At 36.4% G+C, this 16,045-nt stretch overlaps 1 protein-coding gene across 3 annotated transcripts in view; it reads right to left on the minus strand.

Annotated features, from left to right (window-relative positions):
- Window positions 1-15,802, minus strand: part of UNC79 (unc-79 homolog, NALCN channel complex subunit) — a 202,856-nt gene extending 187,054 nt beyond the window's left edge. For 2 of the 3 annotated variants that reach the window (XM_068553881.1, XM_068553705.1), the window contains exons 1-4: window positions 15,700-15,802; window positions 7,399-7,491; window positions 916-971; window positions 112-241 (exon numbers count right to left, since the gene is read on the minus strand). In XM_068553881.1, the coding sequence (XP_068409982.1) occupies window positions 112-241; window positions 916-971; window positions 7,399-7,491; window positions 15,700-15,787 (367 nt within the window). In that variant the 5' untranslated portion in view covers window positions 15,788-15,802. The remainder of the gene's footprint in view (window positions 1-111; window positions 242-915; window positions 972-7,398; window positions 7,492-15,699) is intronic. The other variant, XM_068553790.1, reaches the window with a different exon arrangement.
- Window positions 15,803-16,045: the final 243 nt, after the last annotated feature.

Genomic DNA, 16,045 nt, shown 5'->3' on the forward strand with positions numbered 1-16,045 from the left:
TCTAAAGGCACAGTAAATTTAATCTAGCAAGATTAAAAAATACAAGTAAGTGAGGCAAATGTGGCACAGAAGAAATAAAGCTGGGGCATCACCGAGCTATTCTCCTCTTACCTGTGTACTGTAAGCCCCTGTACTCGCTTATTGCCCCAGGAGGTTTTAAATTGGGCCAGTAATGGAACAGCATTTGCACAGCTGGAGGTTTCACCTGTGAAGGCCCATAGGCTATCACATACAAAAGATCCTAAAGGAGACAAGAAGCATGTTTTCACTAGCATCATCAAATAAAAATAAAGGTAGCTCATTCAATATTACCAAAGCAGTGAAAATTCTAATGGAGAGATTGAGGTGGTTAATTTCCCTGGAATCTCATCATCCAGGTGGGCTTTGCAGATTAAATCATATTATAATATTTTTTTTATTATTTTTATGGATCCTGTAAATAAGCCCCCCAGTAGTGTTCAGATGTACACTATCTTTTAACAAATTCTTCTCTCCTCAGAATAACGTGAAAGATTTTAGAATAGCATAAAGCCAGTTTGCCAAATACTGCATTTTTAAAAACATTTCCCTAAAACATATTTCTTAATAATTCACATCTCCTATTTGAAAGAAGAAAGTTCCCCAAGCAACCTTTCAAATCAAGTAAAACTGTCACATAATATAGTATTTGCTAAATTTCAAGAATAAGATATATCCAATTACATTTTCTGTCAAGCCACTGCGTTCCTCAAGTATCATTTCTGCTCTAAATGGTAAATAATTAACCTGTAAGGGAAGGATTATAAGTTCTACCATACCAAAATAATAAGACATCAATAAATTTGATCTAAACAATAGTTTTAATATGCAAACAATTTTTACTGTATTATACAAATTGAACTTGTGACTATGAGTTTAATGTGGCCCCAAACTTACTTTCCAGACTTCTTGTTTATATTTCATGAGGCATTCCAATAATTGACAATGATATACTGTAAGGAAGAAAATATAGTTTGAACATGAAATGTAAATACCAGACAAAAGATCCTTTAAAATAAAGTATATTAGTCTAAATTATATTAGACTTTTCACTCTAATCATTAAATTAGAAATTACTTATTTTCATATATTCATGCCTTTCAAAAATCATATAAGCCCTTGACTTTATCAAGCTTTATTCCAAGATCCTTGAGAAGTATTTTATTTATCTTAACAAAGGAAATATTAAGAAAACTCCCTAGTAATCATACCTTTATAACATAAACTTATATCAATGTAATCAAGTACTACACGGGGAAAAAAATAGCCTAATAGGATCATAATAAAAGCTTACATTTATTGAGTGTTCATTATGTGCCAGGTACTGAGCTAAGAGCTTTATGTATTATGTATCTCATAACCACCATGTTGCAGTTAAAAGAGTGAGGTTTAGTTTCCTATCTTGCCCAAGGTTGGACAGATAGCAAGTGACAGACTGATGGATTAGAATGGGAGTCTTTTATCACCACCTCCATCTTGTTGAGGAGTCCTTAAAAGCTATACAACAGCAATCTTCTTTGATTTGCCTATGTTTACTTGAGGAATAAAGATACTTTCACCCTAGTTAGATACCCGTTTTATACCTTCCCTAATCTATCTGCCAACCCTATCATGGCACTGAAGTAGGTCTCCCTTTCGTCACCGATGACCTCCATGTCGTTCAATTCTATGGACATTTATCAGTCTGCCTCCCACTTGACTTCCAGCAACATTTAGTACTGCTGACCACCCTCTTTCCTTGACTTCATGACTGACCCTCTCCTATTACCTGTGGCAGACACTGTTGTTGCTACTCAACTGCTATCAACAACCCTTTCTTCCTTGTTCAGCTCCCAGTACACAGACTGCCAAGTAAGACAATTTCCCAGATTCTGTTGCAGCTAGGCATGGCCATGTGACTCAGTGCTGGCCAGCAAGACCTAAGAAAGAATCTGCTGAGGAGCTTCTGAAACTCATTTTTCCTCTTTGACAGAAGGCAAAAGGCACACCAGGAGACCTTTCTCTGATTACCGTGACTGATCCTATTTTTGATAGGATTTGAAAGGATATATTTTTGAAACCTGTTTTTAGAAGTAGTTATGTAAGAATATAATAACCTCCACTGTGGCATATCTTGCAAACATGAGGAGAAGTTCAAGAGAAACACAAAGATGGCATCTCAGGCCCCTGATACTGCGGAGCTATCTCTAAGACTTCTTCTTCCACTGGCCAGTATCTGTTGGAGTTCCTGAAGGCCTGGTCATAAGTCAAATCCACTTTTCATTCTATGCTCTCTTGTAAGCAATGTCACACTCATATACAGCAATATCTCAGAGATATTGCAGGTTCCATTCAAAATCACAGCAAGAAAGCAAATACTGCAAAAACGTGAATCATACAAATTTTTTGGTTTCTCCATGCATATAACAGTTATGTTTGCACTATACAAACATTAAGTATATTAATGTATACTTTATATAAACATAAAGTATATATTAAGTAGTCTATTAAGTGTGCAATAGCAATATATCTTAAAAACCAATGTACACACCTCAGTTTTAAAATATTTCATTGCTAAAAAATGCTAAACATTGTCTGACAATGCAGGGTTGCCACAAAACTTCAATTTGTAAAAAACACAATATCTGTGAAGCACAGTAGAGCAAAGTGCACTAAAAGGAGGTATGCCTGTACAACTTCAGGTACCATCTATATGCAATTCAGTGAATAGCACTGGGCGCTTACATGAGGGCTCAAAGTTCATTACTTCTAGCCCAGAAGTCAGTTCTGAGTTCATAATACAACTTCCTAATTACTATTACCTCTTTTTTCTGAAGAAACCTGATTTATTTGCATTTTTGTGTTTTGGATATGTAGAACTATTACTGAGGTTATGTGTGATTTTTTTCCACAGTTTTATTAAGATATAATTGACATATGACATTGTATTAGTCTAAGGTATATCATCTCCTCTCAAAAGTCTCAGACACTTCTAACATAACATGTCCAAAGTAGACCTCATGATCTTCCCTTAGAAACCTGGTCTTTCTCTTCCAGTGGCTCTTTTTGCAGTGAATGGAACCACCATGCACCCAGTTCAGAAGCCAGAATGCAACCATATCCAATACATCACCACACCCTATCAGTTTTACTTCCTAAATAGCTCTCAGATGTATCCACTTTTCTCGGCCTCAACCAACCCTGACTTTTACATGCCTAGACAAATGTAATGGCCTCCTCATGGGTCAATCTGTACCCACTCCGGCTCCTTCTTAATCCATTCTCAACTGCAGCTCAGGTGACACACACACCACCACTCAAAGTCCTTCAGCACTTTTCCATTAGACTTGGGATAAACGCAGGACTCCCAGAGCCTACGACATCCTGCATGTTCTGGCCCACACAAGTCTACGGTCTCATCTCACACCAGGCAGCCCTCACTCTGAGCTCCAGCTACAATGACCTTTCAGTCCCACCTGCTTGCCAGGCTCCCTTCTGACATATGAGATTCCTCTGCCTGGAAACCTCCATTCCCTGATAGGCCTTGTTAATGCTACTCATCCATCAGTCCTCAGACCAAAGGTTATATTCCCAGAAAAGCCCTCCCTGACCTCTTCAGTAAAAGAAAAATCCCCTTTTATAGGGTCTCATCATAGCACAATGTACCTCTTTCGGAGAACTTGTCACAGTTGAAACTGGGCATTTGCTGTTACAATTATTTGATTAATGTCTTCTCCTTCCACCACACGATAAGCTTTATGAAGAGAGGAAAGGGTCGGTTCTATTTTGCTAATTATGGTGTTCCCAGTGCCTGGCACATAGCAGATACTCAGTAACTGTTTGTTGAGTATATAAATGGTCCTCTAGACTTGGAATTTTGTGAAGCCATGACTGAGTTCTCAAGTGCAGATGCTCTGGGGTACTTTCTCTTACACGGTGTCTGCTATTCTCCATATGTTTGCTACACGAACCTTGCTCAGAGGAGTCCACTGACTGCCCATGAACAGACCTAGAGAGTCCCTTTATTTAAGCTGCTTCCCTTCCTCAAAAATATATAATGGAGAAAAGACAGCCTCTTCAATAAGTGATGCTGGGAAAACTGGACAGCTACATGTAGAAGAATGAAATTAGAACACTCCCTAACACCATACACAAAAATAAACTCCAAATGGGTTAAAGACCTAAATGTAAGGCCAGACACTATAAAACTCTTAGAGGAAAACATAGGCAGAACACTCTTTGACATAAATCGCAGCAAGATCTTTTTTGACCCACCTCCTAGAGTAATGAAAATGAAAACAAAAATAAACTAATGGGACCTAATGAAACTTCAAAGCTTTTGCACAGCAAAGGAAACCACAAACAAGACGAAGAGACAACCCTCAGAATGGGAGAAAATATTTGCAAACAAAGCAACTGACAAAGGCTTAATCTCCAAAATATACAAGCAGCTCATGCAGATCAACATCAAAAAAACAAACAACCCAATCAAAAAATGGGCAGAAGACCTAAATAGACATTTCTCCAAAGAAGACATACAGATGGCCAAGAAGCACATGAAAAGCTGCTCAACATCACTAATTATTAGAGAAATGCAAATCAAAACTACAATGAGGTATCACCTCACACCAGTTAGAAGGGGCATCATCAGAAAATCTACAAACAACAAATGCTGGAGAGGGTGTGGAGAAAAGGGAACCCTCTTGCACTGTTGGTGGGAATGTAAATTGATACAGCCACTATGGAGAACAGTATGGAGGTTCCTTAAAAAACTAAAAATAGAACTACCATATGACCCAGCAATCCCACTACTGGGCATATACCCTGAGAAAACCATAATTCAAAAAGACACATGCACCCCAACGTTCATAGCAGCACTATTTACAATAGCCAGGACATGGAAGCAACCTAAATGTCCATCAACAGAGGAATGGATAAAGAAGATGTGGAACATATATACAATGGAATATCACTCAGTCGTAAAAAGGAACAAAACTGGGTCACTTACAGAGATGTGGATGGACCTAGAGAGTGTCATACAGAGTGAAGTAAGTCAGAAAGAGAAAAACAAATTTCGTATATTAACACATATATGTGGAATCTAGAAAAGTGGTACAGATGACCTTAATTGCCAAGCAGAAATAGAGACACAGACGTACAGAACAAATGGATACCAAGGGGGAAAGGGATGGGGGTGGGAAGAACTGGGAGATTGGGATTGACTCCTATACACTGTTGATACTATGTATAAAATAGACAACTGATGGGAACATACTGTATAGAACAGGGAACTCTACTTAATGCACTGTAGTGTCCTAAATGGAGGGGATATATGTATATGTGTGGCTGACTCATTTTGCTGTGCAGTAGTAGAAGCTAACACAACACTGCAAAGCAACTATACTCCAATGAAAATTAACAAATAAATAAATAAATAAATAAATTGCTTCCCCTCCCAGAACGCCCCACTTACCTTATCAATCAAAATTCTATCCGTATTTTAAGACCCATTCTTTGCTCAAGTGGCACAAAGCCTTTCCTGATTATTTCAACGCATAGAGTTCTCTTCTCTGATGAATTAATACAGTCTATAGTATTTATTTGGTACTTTTTACATACTACTTTACATTGTAAATTAATGACTTATGTAAACATGCCTAATCTTCCCAATTAGACATAAGCTCCATAGCAAGCATCATATCTTACATTTTAGGGTGGTTTTCGCAATGCCTAGCATGGAGCCATGTACACAGGAGTTTTACGCAATGAATTCCTGGTACCTGAGCAAGAACTCTGCTCTATCCTTGATACACAATCAGCTACAAGGACCGGGCTGCCACTTGCTGTCTCCCCCAGTAAAAGTTCAAAGGATAATGATGCCCTACCTGCTTGATCTCAGAGAGTCCCCTGGTGGATAGCACCTCACTTCTTATGTTTCCCCCATCACAAGATTAATTTGGGGTCCCAAATGTCATTCTTAGTATAGAATAGCTGGCTATACACGTTCCCCCATGAACAGATGAAGATACAGATTAAGAAATAACAGAAGTATTTGATCACAGTGGTTTCCCAATGAAACGTTCAACTCCAAGAAGACAATGGCAGATTGTAGTTGCTGTTTACTGAGCAGTGCTTATGATGTGTCAAATCACTATGCTAAGGAAGCACTTCACACACACTTAAGTCATTAAATCCTCACAACAACATTTTAAGGTACTACAGGAAGAATCCCCATTTTATAGATGAGGGAACTTGGTCTTAGGGGAGTTAAAGAACTTGCTCAAGGTTAAGCTACCTGGCAATCTGCGCTGAGCTCAGATATGAACCCACATACCCTTAACCTCAAAGCACACTATTCTACCCAACCTGCTCTACTGCCTCCCAACTTAGAAATTAGGACCAAACCCTGATGATGAGACTTTAGTTAACTAATTAGATTCTATGTGAAGGGGTTTTTTTCAGGACATAAAATCTAATAAATATAAATGACATTATGAGGATCCTTTAAGCCAGAGTGAGACACGAGGTATAACTTCCCCAAAAATATACATTTTAATTAAATGCACATAATAATCATAAGGAATTTTATATTTAAAGGATGATACGCCAGGCTAAGAAGCATTAAGATTTTGAAATGAAAAAAATTGTTTTCCTCATGCTGAGTCAAAAACTCAATTATTATTCATTACGTAATTAAGTAGAAGGCTGAAAACAGGGCCACCAAATTTGTTTACTTTCCAAATGAAAATAAAAACTGAGTTCATATCTTAGCATGTGACTCCAACAGTCAGTCCCCTTTTAGGTCAGTTTCCCAAAGTTCATCTGCAATTACACTGATGAATGGAAATCCAACAGAATATATCAGATTAAATCTGTCCCACATTACTAGAAATCGAAGAAACACAGATCAAAATGACATATTACTTTTTATCTGTCCATCTCTATACAAATGTTATAATAACACTCAATGACAGGTTACAATGTACTTTCACGTATAATTAGTGGGGATGTAACAAAAGATTTGTGTGCAAGGATCTTCATGAGGTATTAGAGTAGCGAATTCACAAAATATTCCCAGTGGTTACCTTTAGTTGTTAGAACTTCAGGTGATTTTTATATTTCTAATTTAATTATTTCTATATATTTATATTCAAGCAATTTCCAGTCTGTTCTAAAATTGTGTTCTCAGACATTCTAAAAATATCACTAGTCAGCAAGATTACTGCTAATAGCAAGAGGCAAAGGAAATTTATTTCAATTTGAAAGTCTGTTTTCTAACACATCTCCAGTTTCTATTTACCAAGAGAAGTTCTTCTCACATGAGAATTTCTAGCTTGCTTATTTGATGTCTTATTTAATTATTGGTTTGGAATTAGTGAAGCCATCCAAATTTCCACTTACCTGGATTGGATGTGTACTGCATTGCAATCATTAGCATGGATGATGCGGAGAGATTAACATGGGCAGGAACACCTTCTCTCCTTGAGGAGCCCACTGAAATGAAAATTTTTTTGATTAGACACAATTTAGTTATATATGTATTTATATATTTGTACATTTATATTTAGTTGCTACTTTGCATAGAGCATGAGAGCTGAGAAGAAACTTGAAAAAAAAATCAGTAGAAGTTTTGCATAAATAAAACCACAAAATTTGTCCTAGCATACAAACGCTACAGTAGTCATTATCATAGGCACATTTAGGGAGAATCTTCAAGGCGCAGGAGTAATGCCAGAATGTAATGTAATCGTTTTATCAGAATTGTACTTAAATGTGATCTCTGTTTCCAAGATGTTTATATCTAGGTAGAAAAGAAAGAAAAAACAGAATCCTCCATGTACCCAAATATAAGGCATGTTGAAGGTTATCCAAATAAGAAGGTAAAAATAAAACGTTTTTGAACACGACTTGAATGTATTAACTTTAAGAGATGCAGATGAAAGAGTCTACTTTTAATGGGTACCATATGCATTTAGTTATATCAATTTTAAAATTATTTTCAACTCTCACCTATCATTAAACAATTTTATTCAAACCTTCACATGTAACTTCATCATCAGCATCTTAATCATCATGACAATCACTTTTTTAGTTTTCCAGAGCTTACCATCTTCACATCCACCTGAGCTGTTTGAAATACAGCACTTTTTGAATCTGTGAATAATGCTGTTGCTGGACATTTTATCCTATCCCGCAGTATTCAATCACAAAGCCAGTTGGTTTCTTCAAAATTCATCTTTTAGCCGTATAATTGTGATCTCCATGAGATAACCACTTACATACTGCTTTTAAGAGACATCTTTAAGTGGCTTGCTTAGGATGGCATCCAATACTGTATTAACTTTCTTTGTCTTTCTTTTTGAATAGAGGGTATCAGGTAACCTCTATAAGCATCCAGAACTATCACTGATGGAGGTCATTTGGGGTAATATGTTGTCTCCAGAGTACTTTATTATTCTAAACACAGTAACTGAGAAAGGGCCCACAATACTTTACAAGGACTCAAATATAAAATGAATTCCTTTTCTCAGGATAATTGCAGGAATAGCAGAAACCTCTCCTTATAGTTGGGCTCCTGTAGCAAATTGTCAAGAAAGCATGAACAGAACAGTAAACAGTGACTATAACACCCTCAAAAACTCAACTCTCAATTTCCAACACATACTGCAGAAGACCATCAACATAGACAACAAGAAAAAAGCAGATAACCCTAAAATCTGCTTTATTTTAAAGTATTAAAGTGCAATGTGTGGGAATAGTATCTCACCTACAACCAACAAGAATAAGGCAGCTTATAATAAAACACAGGTATAAAAGAATCATTAAAGCACGAATAAAAGGTTTGTTGTATAGTAAAGTAGAGAAGACAAACAAAAATTTAACATGATTCTTCTTTTTAACGTAAAAAACTGAGCACCACAATGGACAGTGGCCTTTACGATAGCTTTACAGAAATAAACAAATAAAACAGATCTATAATTAAGTTCCATTTACCTGAGTTTGCTTCTATTAATAACTTACTGCTGGGCTGCTGCTAACCCACTAAGCAGGTGATATTCAGGTACATAAATTAGTTTGGTTATACAATATAAATAAGAATTAGTTATTATACAAAGATGTGAGGATCAGCTCGCTGCTCTTAGACGTTAAAGCTGATTAGTCAAATACGATTAATCAAAGAAAAAAATCTTTGTGCCAAATCCTAAAGAACAAGATTCAGTTTCTCTCAGAGTTTAGACAGGGAGATGGTTCAAATTCAGCTTCCGGGGCCCCATACCTAGAGAGTCTAACTCAATCAGTTTGGAAGCAGGAAAGCTACATGTTTAATAAGGACGTCAAGTGATTCTGACCAAGTGGGCCTTGGAGCTGCATTTGAGAAGTACTACTACAGGAATGAGAACAAGAAAGGAAATACTCAGTAAGTTGTCCAAGTGTGGGAGGAATAATTGCATGCCCTTGTGTTCTTTCTTTAAGGGGGAAAAAAAGCAAAAGAAAGCGTAGTCTTTGACATACGCAAGGAAAAATAATTATATGTATACTATATCCATTCCTTTTGGGACAAGTGTTTTCACCTTTGTTTAAACTCATTTCAAACTTTTAAACTATAAGTGTTTCTAAAAAATGAAAACTACTTATTAAGGTAGGCTGAGAATCACTGTGCCTGGAGGCCTTTAAAAATGGGAGAGATGGGACTTCCCTGGTGGTCCAGTGGGTGGGACTCCACGCACCCAGTGCAGGGGGCCCAAGTTTGATCCCTGGTTGGGGAACTGGATCCCGCATGCATGCCACAGCTAGGAGTTCGTATGCTGCAACTAAAAGATCCCGTGTGCTGCAGCTAAGACCCGGTACAGCCAAAATAAATAAATAAATAAATATTAAAAAAAAAAAAATGGGAGAGATGCCCAAATGTCTCAGATGATTTAGATGAAGTTTATTTGGAGAACAGGACAAATGGCTCGGTGACCTCTGAATGTCCCCCCTACCCCTACAAATCTACGCTCTCCCTCAAGAATGGTCAGCCACAAAGCCAAGAGTGGTCCCGTGGCTCCAGCCCTCAGAAACTAGCTCCAATATTTCTATAAACAGACAGTGCCTTGCAATTTCATAGCTTCCTAACAGAACAAAATCACCACAATTCTAATTTAATAAACATGCAGAGGCACACATCATTTATTGAATCTTGTTAAAAAGGCACGAGGCAAACAGATGTGCAGCTTGTCCCCATGAGGGTGTCTAAGGTCAAAGCTACATACGATGGAAGGAAGCAGAGAAATAATCAAAATAAGAAAATTTTACATTTAATGTTGTGCTCAGAAAATACAATTAAGTTTTAAGACCTATTCCCTGATTCTCCTAGCACCACCAAAACAATCATTACCACCATCCCCTCCTTCTATGAACAATAACAATTTCTTAATCTGTTTCTGCATTTTATAATTCCTAACGTGTTATCATGTATAGCTCTTATATGATTCTCATTAAAAAAAAAAAAAGTATATGGGAAAAGCCATTTTATAAAAGAGAAACCAGATTTTGCATGCGAACACCAACCTAATTATTAGGACTACAGCCTAAGTTACTTGGCTTCACAGCTAATGTGCTAGTCACTTATTTATTCACAGAGTATTTTTTTTCAGTATCCAGACATTGTTCTAGGCCCTTGAGACACCGCCATAAATGAGATAAGCAAGTCTTTGTCTTTATGAAGCTTAAATGCTAGAGCTGTGCTATCCAATATAGTAGCCACATGTGGTTAAATTTAAACTAATTAAAAGTAAACTAAATTAAAAATTCAGTATCTCTCACTAGATATTTTTTCAAGTGCTCAGTTGCCACATGTGGCTAGCGGGTATTCTATTGGACAGCACAGAATTTTATATAACATTTCCATCATTGCAGAAAGTTCTGTGGACAGCACGATTCCAGAGGAACAGGCAAACAAATACCTGTGAAGAAATATAAAGCAGGGCAAGGGAATATGTAGAAAGCAACGGAAGGTCCTATTTTAGCTTGAGAGTAAGGAAGGGCCTCTCGGAAGACTGTGATACTTGAGCTGAGACCTGAAGGGAGTGAGGAAGCAAATCATGTGACCATTTGCAAGAAGGGCTTTTGACACAGAGGAAAAAAGCCTGGAGCAAAAGCAAAAGCTTGGTGCCTTTATGAAACTGCAGAAAGGCCAATATGGACAGAGCAGAGTGAACATTAGCAGACACAAGTGATGAAGTAGTAAGATAAGCAGGGCCCACATCACAAGGCAGAGGGCCTTGTGGGCCACAGAAGGGTGTTGAATTTGATTTGTAGGAGTGATGGGAGGCTATTACACGTTTTTGAAGAGGGAAGTGACATGATCTGACTCACGTGTTTGGAGGATAGCTCTGGCTTTTTGGTGGAGAGCAGGCTGTAGGAGGGCTAAGAGTAGAAGCATGGAGACCAGCTCAGAAGCTATTGGTCTGGTCCAGATGAGAGACAGTGGTAAGAAGTGGTCTGAATTGAAATATATTTAAATAAACCCCTCTAGCCTTATACCTTTTTAAGGGGTAAAGGTAAGGGAATCACCTGGGAAGAAGAAAAACATTCTGATGTCAGTTCTACCATATGACAGAACCATTTCCTGTGCTGCCTGGATTAGCAAGTGGCCTCTGTTTGTGTAAGCAGAGGTAACTGTGTTCCATGAGATAGGGCTTGAGCATAAGATACCTGTGCTGTCAGAAGGTCATATCAGTTCAACATAAAGGGAGGACTAAGACACCATGAACCTGAAGTCTATGTAGCATTAAAATATGTGCAGATTGGTAGATTAATAAAAAGTCATAGAGACAGGACTGCCCATCAACACTGCAGGTTCTATGAGATCAAAACCTGACATAACAATTACTGTTATTATACAACACACTCTAGGGTAAAAAAATCCCAAACCTCAGCAGATGGCCCGTTATTATTTCAAGCAATATTTAAGATGATAAAATTTCAGAATAACGTGATTTTGAGCAGAATATTGGAATTAGTTGCAATGGGATTTGACATGTCTGTTATTTGACTGAGTGTTATACACTGGTATAACATCAGACAATATTCAAAGGTCATTCCCATATGTTATGTCATGGTCTCCACAACAAACATTGTGATGTAGATAAGTGAGGTTACAATTATTCACAAATTTACAGCTAAAGAAACTAAAGTTTGATAAGGTTGAGAGATTCAGCCTACAATTCAGCCCTTCTGGATTCCTATTCCAAAACATTTCCCACAATTCAATAATAAAGCTCTTAAAGTATAGTAAGATCTACTTTATAAAAACAATCATTAGCTAATAAAACAGATTTTATATATAAAAGATTATTTAAATACCATCAATATCTTGTGTTGGTATTTTACTGTCTTTTTTCTATTATCTTTACTTATTACTGTTTGGAAGATCATAGAACATAACACGCATCCTCTGTAGTAGCAATAGAACAAAAAAATGATACAGGGCCAATGGTTTGGAAGCAGACCTTCAATTAAATCATACAATTGCTTTTAATTCAATGTAAAGATCTAAATGAACCTCTTTTTTTACCTGAGGATGAGTGATTTTTGAGGAAATTTAAGTTGGAAAAGAAACTAGATGAGACTGCACAGTTCAGGATACCAAGATACCACTAGAAGGCTCTTTCACTGATTTAATTGTTCAGCTTTACTATTCACTTTAAAATAATGTATCCTACATCACATAATGTTCATTTGGGACCCGCTTTTTCTTTTCTCTGCCAAAATATCATCTTCCCAACATCCATATTTCAATTTGGTCCACAAATCACAGAACCTTTGTGGAAAAAGAGAGGTTTCCATGGTGAAATGCAAATGACTTTTTCAATTCTTAGTAACTCCTTTAATATGCATATATAAACAAAGCCTATTGCACACATGTGGAATAAAAACAAGTGTATCTTAATATATACACAAGGAAAGAGTTACCAAGAAAAGGTTATGTCAAAGGAAATTTTTATAATAAATTGCAGTTTGCTCTGCAGCACCTCAAAGGAGTTATTTAAAATAAAAGCACAGTACTTGGTTTATTGACAAAAATGACATAAAAGACATAACTGATATACATGCAGGGCTCTTAAACTGAAGGAGCTGCAATACCTCATTAGGTCCACTTGAGAGCTCAGAATTTCATCTTCTAAGTCCTTAGTGATACAATCATTTAACACCTGAAAAACTGTCCATGTATTACATTTGACCTTGTGAATACCATACCAAAGAGATAAAAGCCTTTTTGTCTTAAAGATTTTATCAAGTCCTCAGAAAATGCAACATCCTTCATCTCAGGTCTGAAATAAAAATATTCTGGAAGAAGTTAAATGCTCCCCTCTTGTTCTGGTCAGAATTTCTACACACTGAAACAACTTCCAAAAATAAAACCAACATGGACACAAACAAGAGACACACATTCTCACATCAATTCAGTTTGACTTGATTAATCTGGAACTCAATCCCCTCCATCTTTGGATCTATGTCCTTTGTATCTACTCTATGAAGGAGTAAGTACAAAAGAAATGCCTGAATCGTTTAATAGAATTTGGCTTTAAAGGTTAGTACCACAATTTATTTTCAAAGATTTAAAGATGATAAAGATTGGCTACTGTTGAACTACAGGAATGGTGACGAGAAACGAGAAAGTCAGAACTAGGAGACTAAAACCGGAGCAACAAAATAAATGAACCAGATCAGCGATTGCATTGGAGGAAGATATGTGCCTCTTACGTAAAATAAGATTGATGTTATTTAACCTAGAATTATTAAGCCAGAAATAACCTTAGAGATGGAACATTATTTTCTAAACCTCTCCTTTACAGTAAAAAAAAAATGGAGACAGAAATGACTTGTCCCTACCCTTTAAACGAACACCAAGCTACTCCACTAATGAGCACTAAAATATTCACACAAGTTTTGTAAACCCAACTTACTATTTTGTTCTCCTTAGTTGCCAAGTTCACACATTTAAATAAGTAAGGATTCCAATGTGACTACAAGGCATGTTTTGGGGTCTGTTTCTAATTAAGCAGAAATTAATAATCAAGGGTGAAGAAACAAGTTGCCAGCTGTCACATGCTCGGTTGCTCTTTATAACTTCAAGGGCCTGAAATATGCACTACATCTCCCAAAATTATTAACTTATTTCTAAGAAGGAAGGATACAGTGAATTTACACTCGTTATTAGAAAGATGCAGCCTCACCTGCTATTCTTAAAAGAAAAAAATTTCTATGCCTAAGTTTAACAGTTAACATACTTATTAAAAAAAAACACAACTATGCAATCCTAAGGCTGTATCCATAAGCAAGTACTTGCCAATAAGGTTACACAGAACCAAAAAAAGAGAATGATCAAATATTCTATTACTTGAACAGTATAATCAGTCTGCTAATTTTTTAAATAGCTATATAATTTAGGCAGAAGTCAGACTCTTTGTTTAAAAGACATGAAAATTACAATCCCATAGCTAAAATTAAACTCAATTGTAAAATAAGTAAATGTGGCTCAAAGGTACATATGTTTACCAATTGTTATTACAAAGCAACAACTTTAATAAGATCATAAGTACATAACATTAAAACAGTGAAAAATGGTCTCTAGGAATTGAATGTGACCAACACAGGCATTATTATAGAACAAGACTTGAGGGAAGGAGAGAAGTAAACTAACACTTATTGAACACTAGGCACTGTGCTAGCACTCTATCAATGTTCCAGTTAATCATCTCAGTTGTCACAGCGACCTTATGAGGCAGTATTATCATTATTCTCATTTTGCAGGTAAGAAACAGAAAGGTTAGGTAACTTGCCTAAGCTCACACAGCTAGTTGGTAGCAGAGCTGTGATTTGAATCTAGATCCGTTTGACTCCTAAACCCATAATCTTTTCAGATTATCCACTGAAATGTAGATTAATTAATCACCCATTTCTTTTAAAAAATACTTTAACAGGATTTTGATCATAAAAAAACACAACCCAACTTATTTTTTTCTCTCTGTTATCACATCTGGAAAGCCTGCAGAATTAAGTTTATAAAAGTGAAACAGAATTCAAATCGATTCCACGTTTATAAGAGTACCTTGCACATGAGTTGTAAACTTCAGCTTTTTTCAAAGTGTTTTCATAAATTTTGACTCATTTTGTCATCACAACGCCCCTGTGAGGGAAAGCTGATGATATCATCATTCTGGAGATGAAGTTTCAACTATGTCAGTTGCCCAACCTCACATCATACAGCAGATTACAGACAGAACTGAGACCACAGGAGATCTACATATCCTGATTCTATCCATTGCTCTTCCCTGCACACCCTACTGCTTTCAGATGCAAAAGATAAGAATTTCTACATCTAAGGCAACACTTCACTCCACGGTTTTTTCTAAAGTAGCCAAAAAATACCATAATTTATATGGAGGAAATACAGACTGTGCCTTGACATGTTCTTTCTTCCTATCCAATAAGATCAAACTATGTGAATACAACAGTTCTAAGGTATAATTGTCTTTTTCTTTCTTTGATGTTCACCATACTATTCATGATGAAATAACTGAATTTAAATCAAAGCACATGTATACAGCAAGTGATTCCATTATAATCTTGAAAATCTGTAGCCTAAACAGCAAAAGCAATTTCCATTCATACAACACATAAAAATCATCTAGTATTAGGTAAGACCGAACTTACATATAGCCATTGGTAGAAAAGATGTGCTGAGATATTCAATAATATCCTTGTGCAGAAACGGAGGAAAGGTAGCTAAAGTTGATATCATCGTGTAGGGCAAAGTACTCAGAATATCATCATTGAGAAAGGGGAGCAAACACGTAGTTGTATAAAATATTGACTGTCCAAGATCTACAAAACAAAATGAAGTAATCAGTCACTGAATATTTTGCCATTTAACAAAAAATGCTAATTTTACATTTTAAGTTTTTATGAACTGGTTTAAATTATAAGCAACCATCACTCCCTTCCTATCAAGAGTTCTGTAGAGTACGTACACAGTCTTTGATGAATGATTGCATTAAGA

This window comes from Eschrichtius robustus, chromosome 1 (genome assembly GCF_028021215.1).
Source record: "Eschrichtius robustus isolate mEscRob2 chromosome 1, mEscRob2.pri, whole genome shotgun sequence".
NCBI classification, from domain to species: domain Eukaryota; kingdom Metazoa; phylum Chordata; class Mammalia; order Artiodactyla; family Eschrichtiidae; genus Eschrichtius; species Eschrichtius robustus.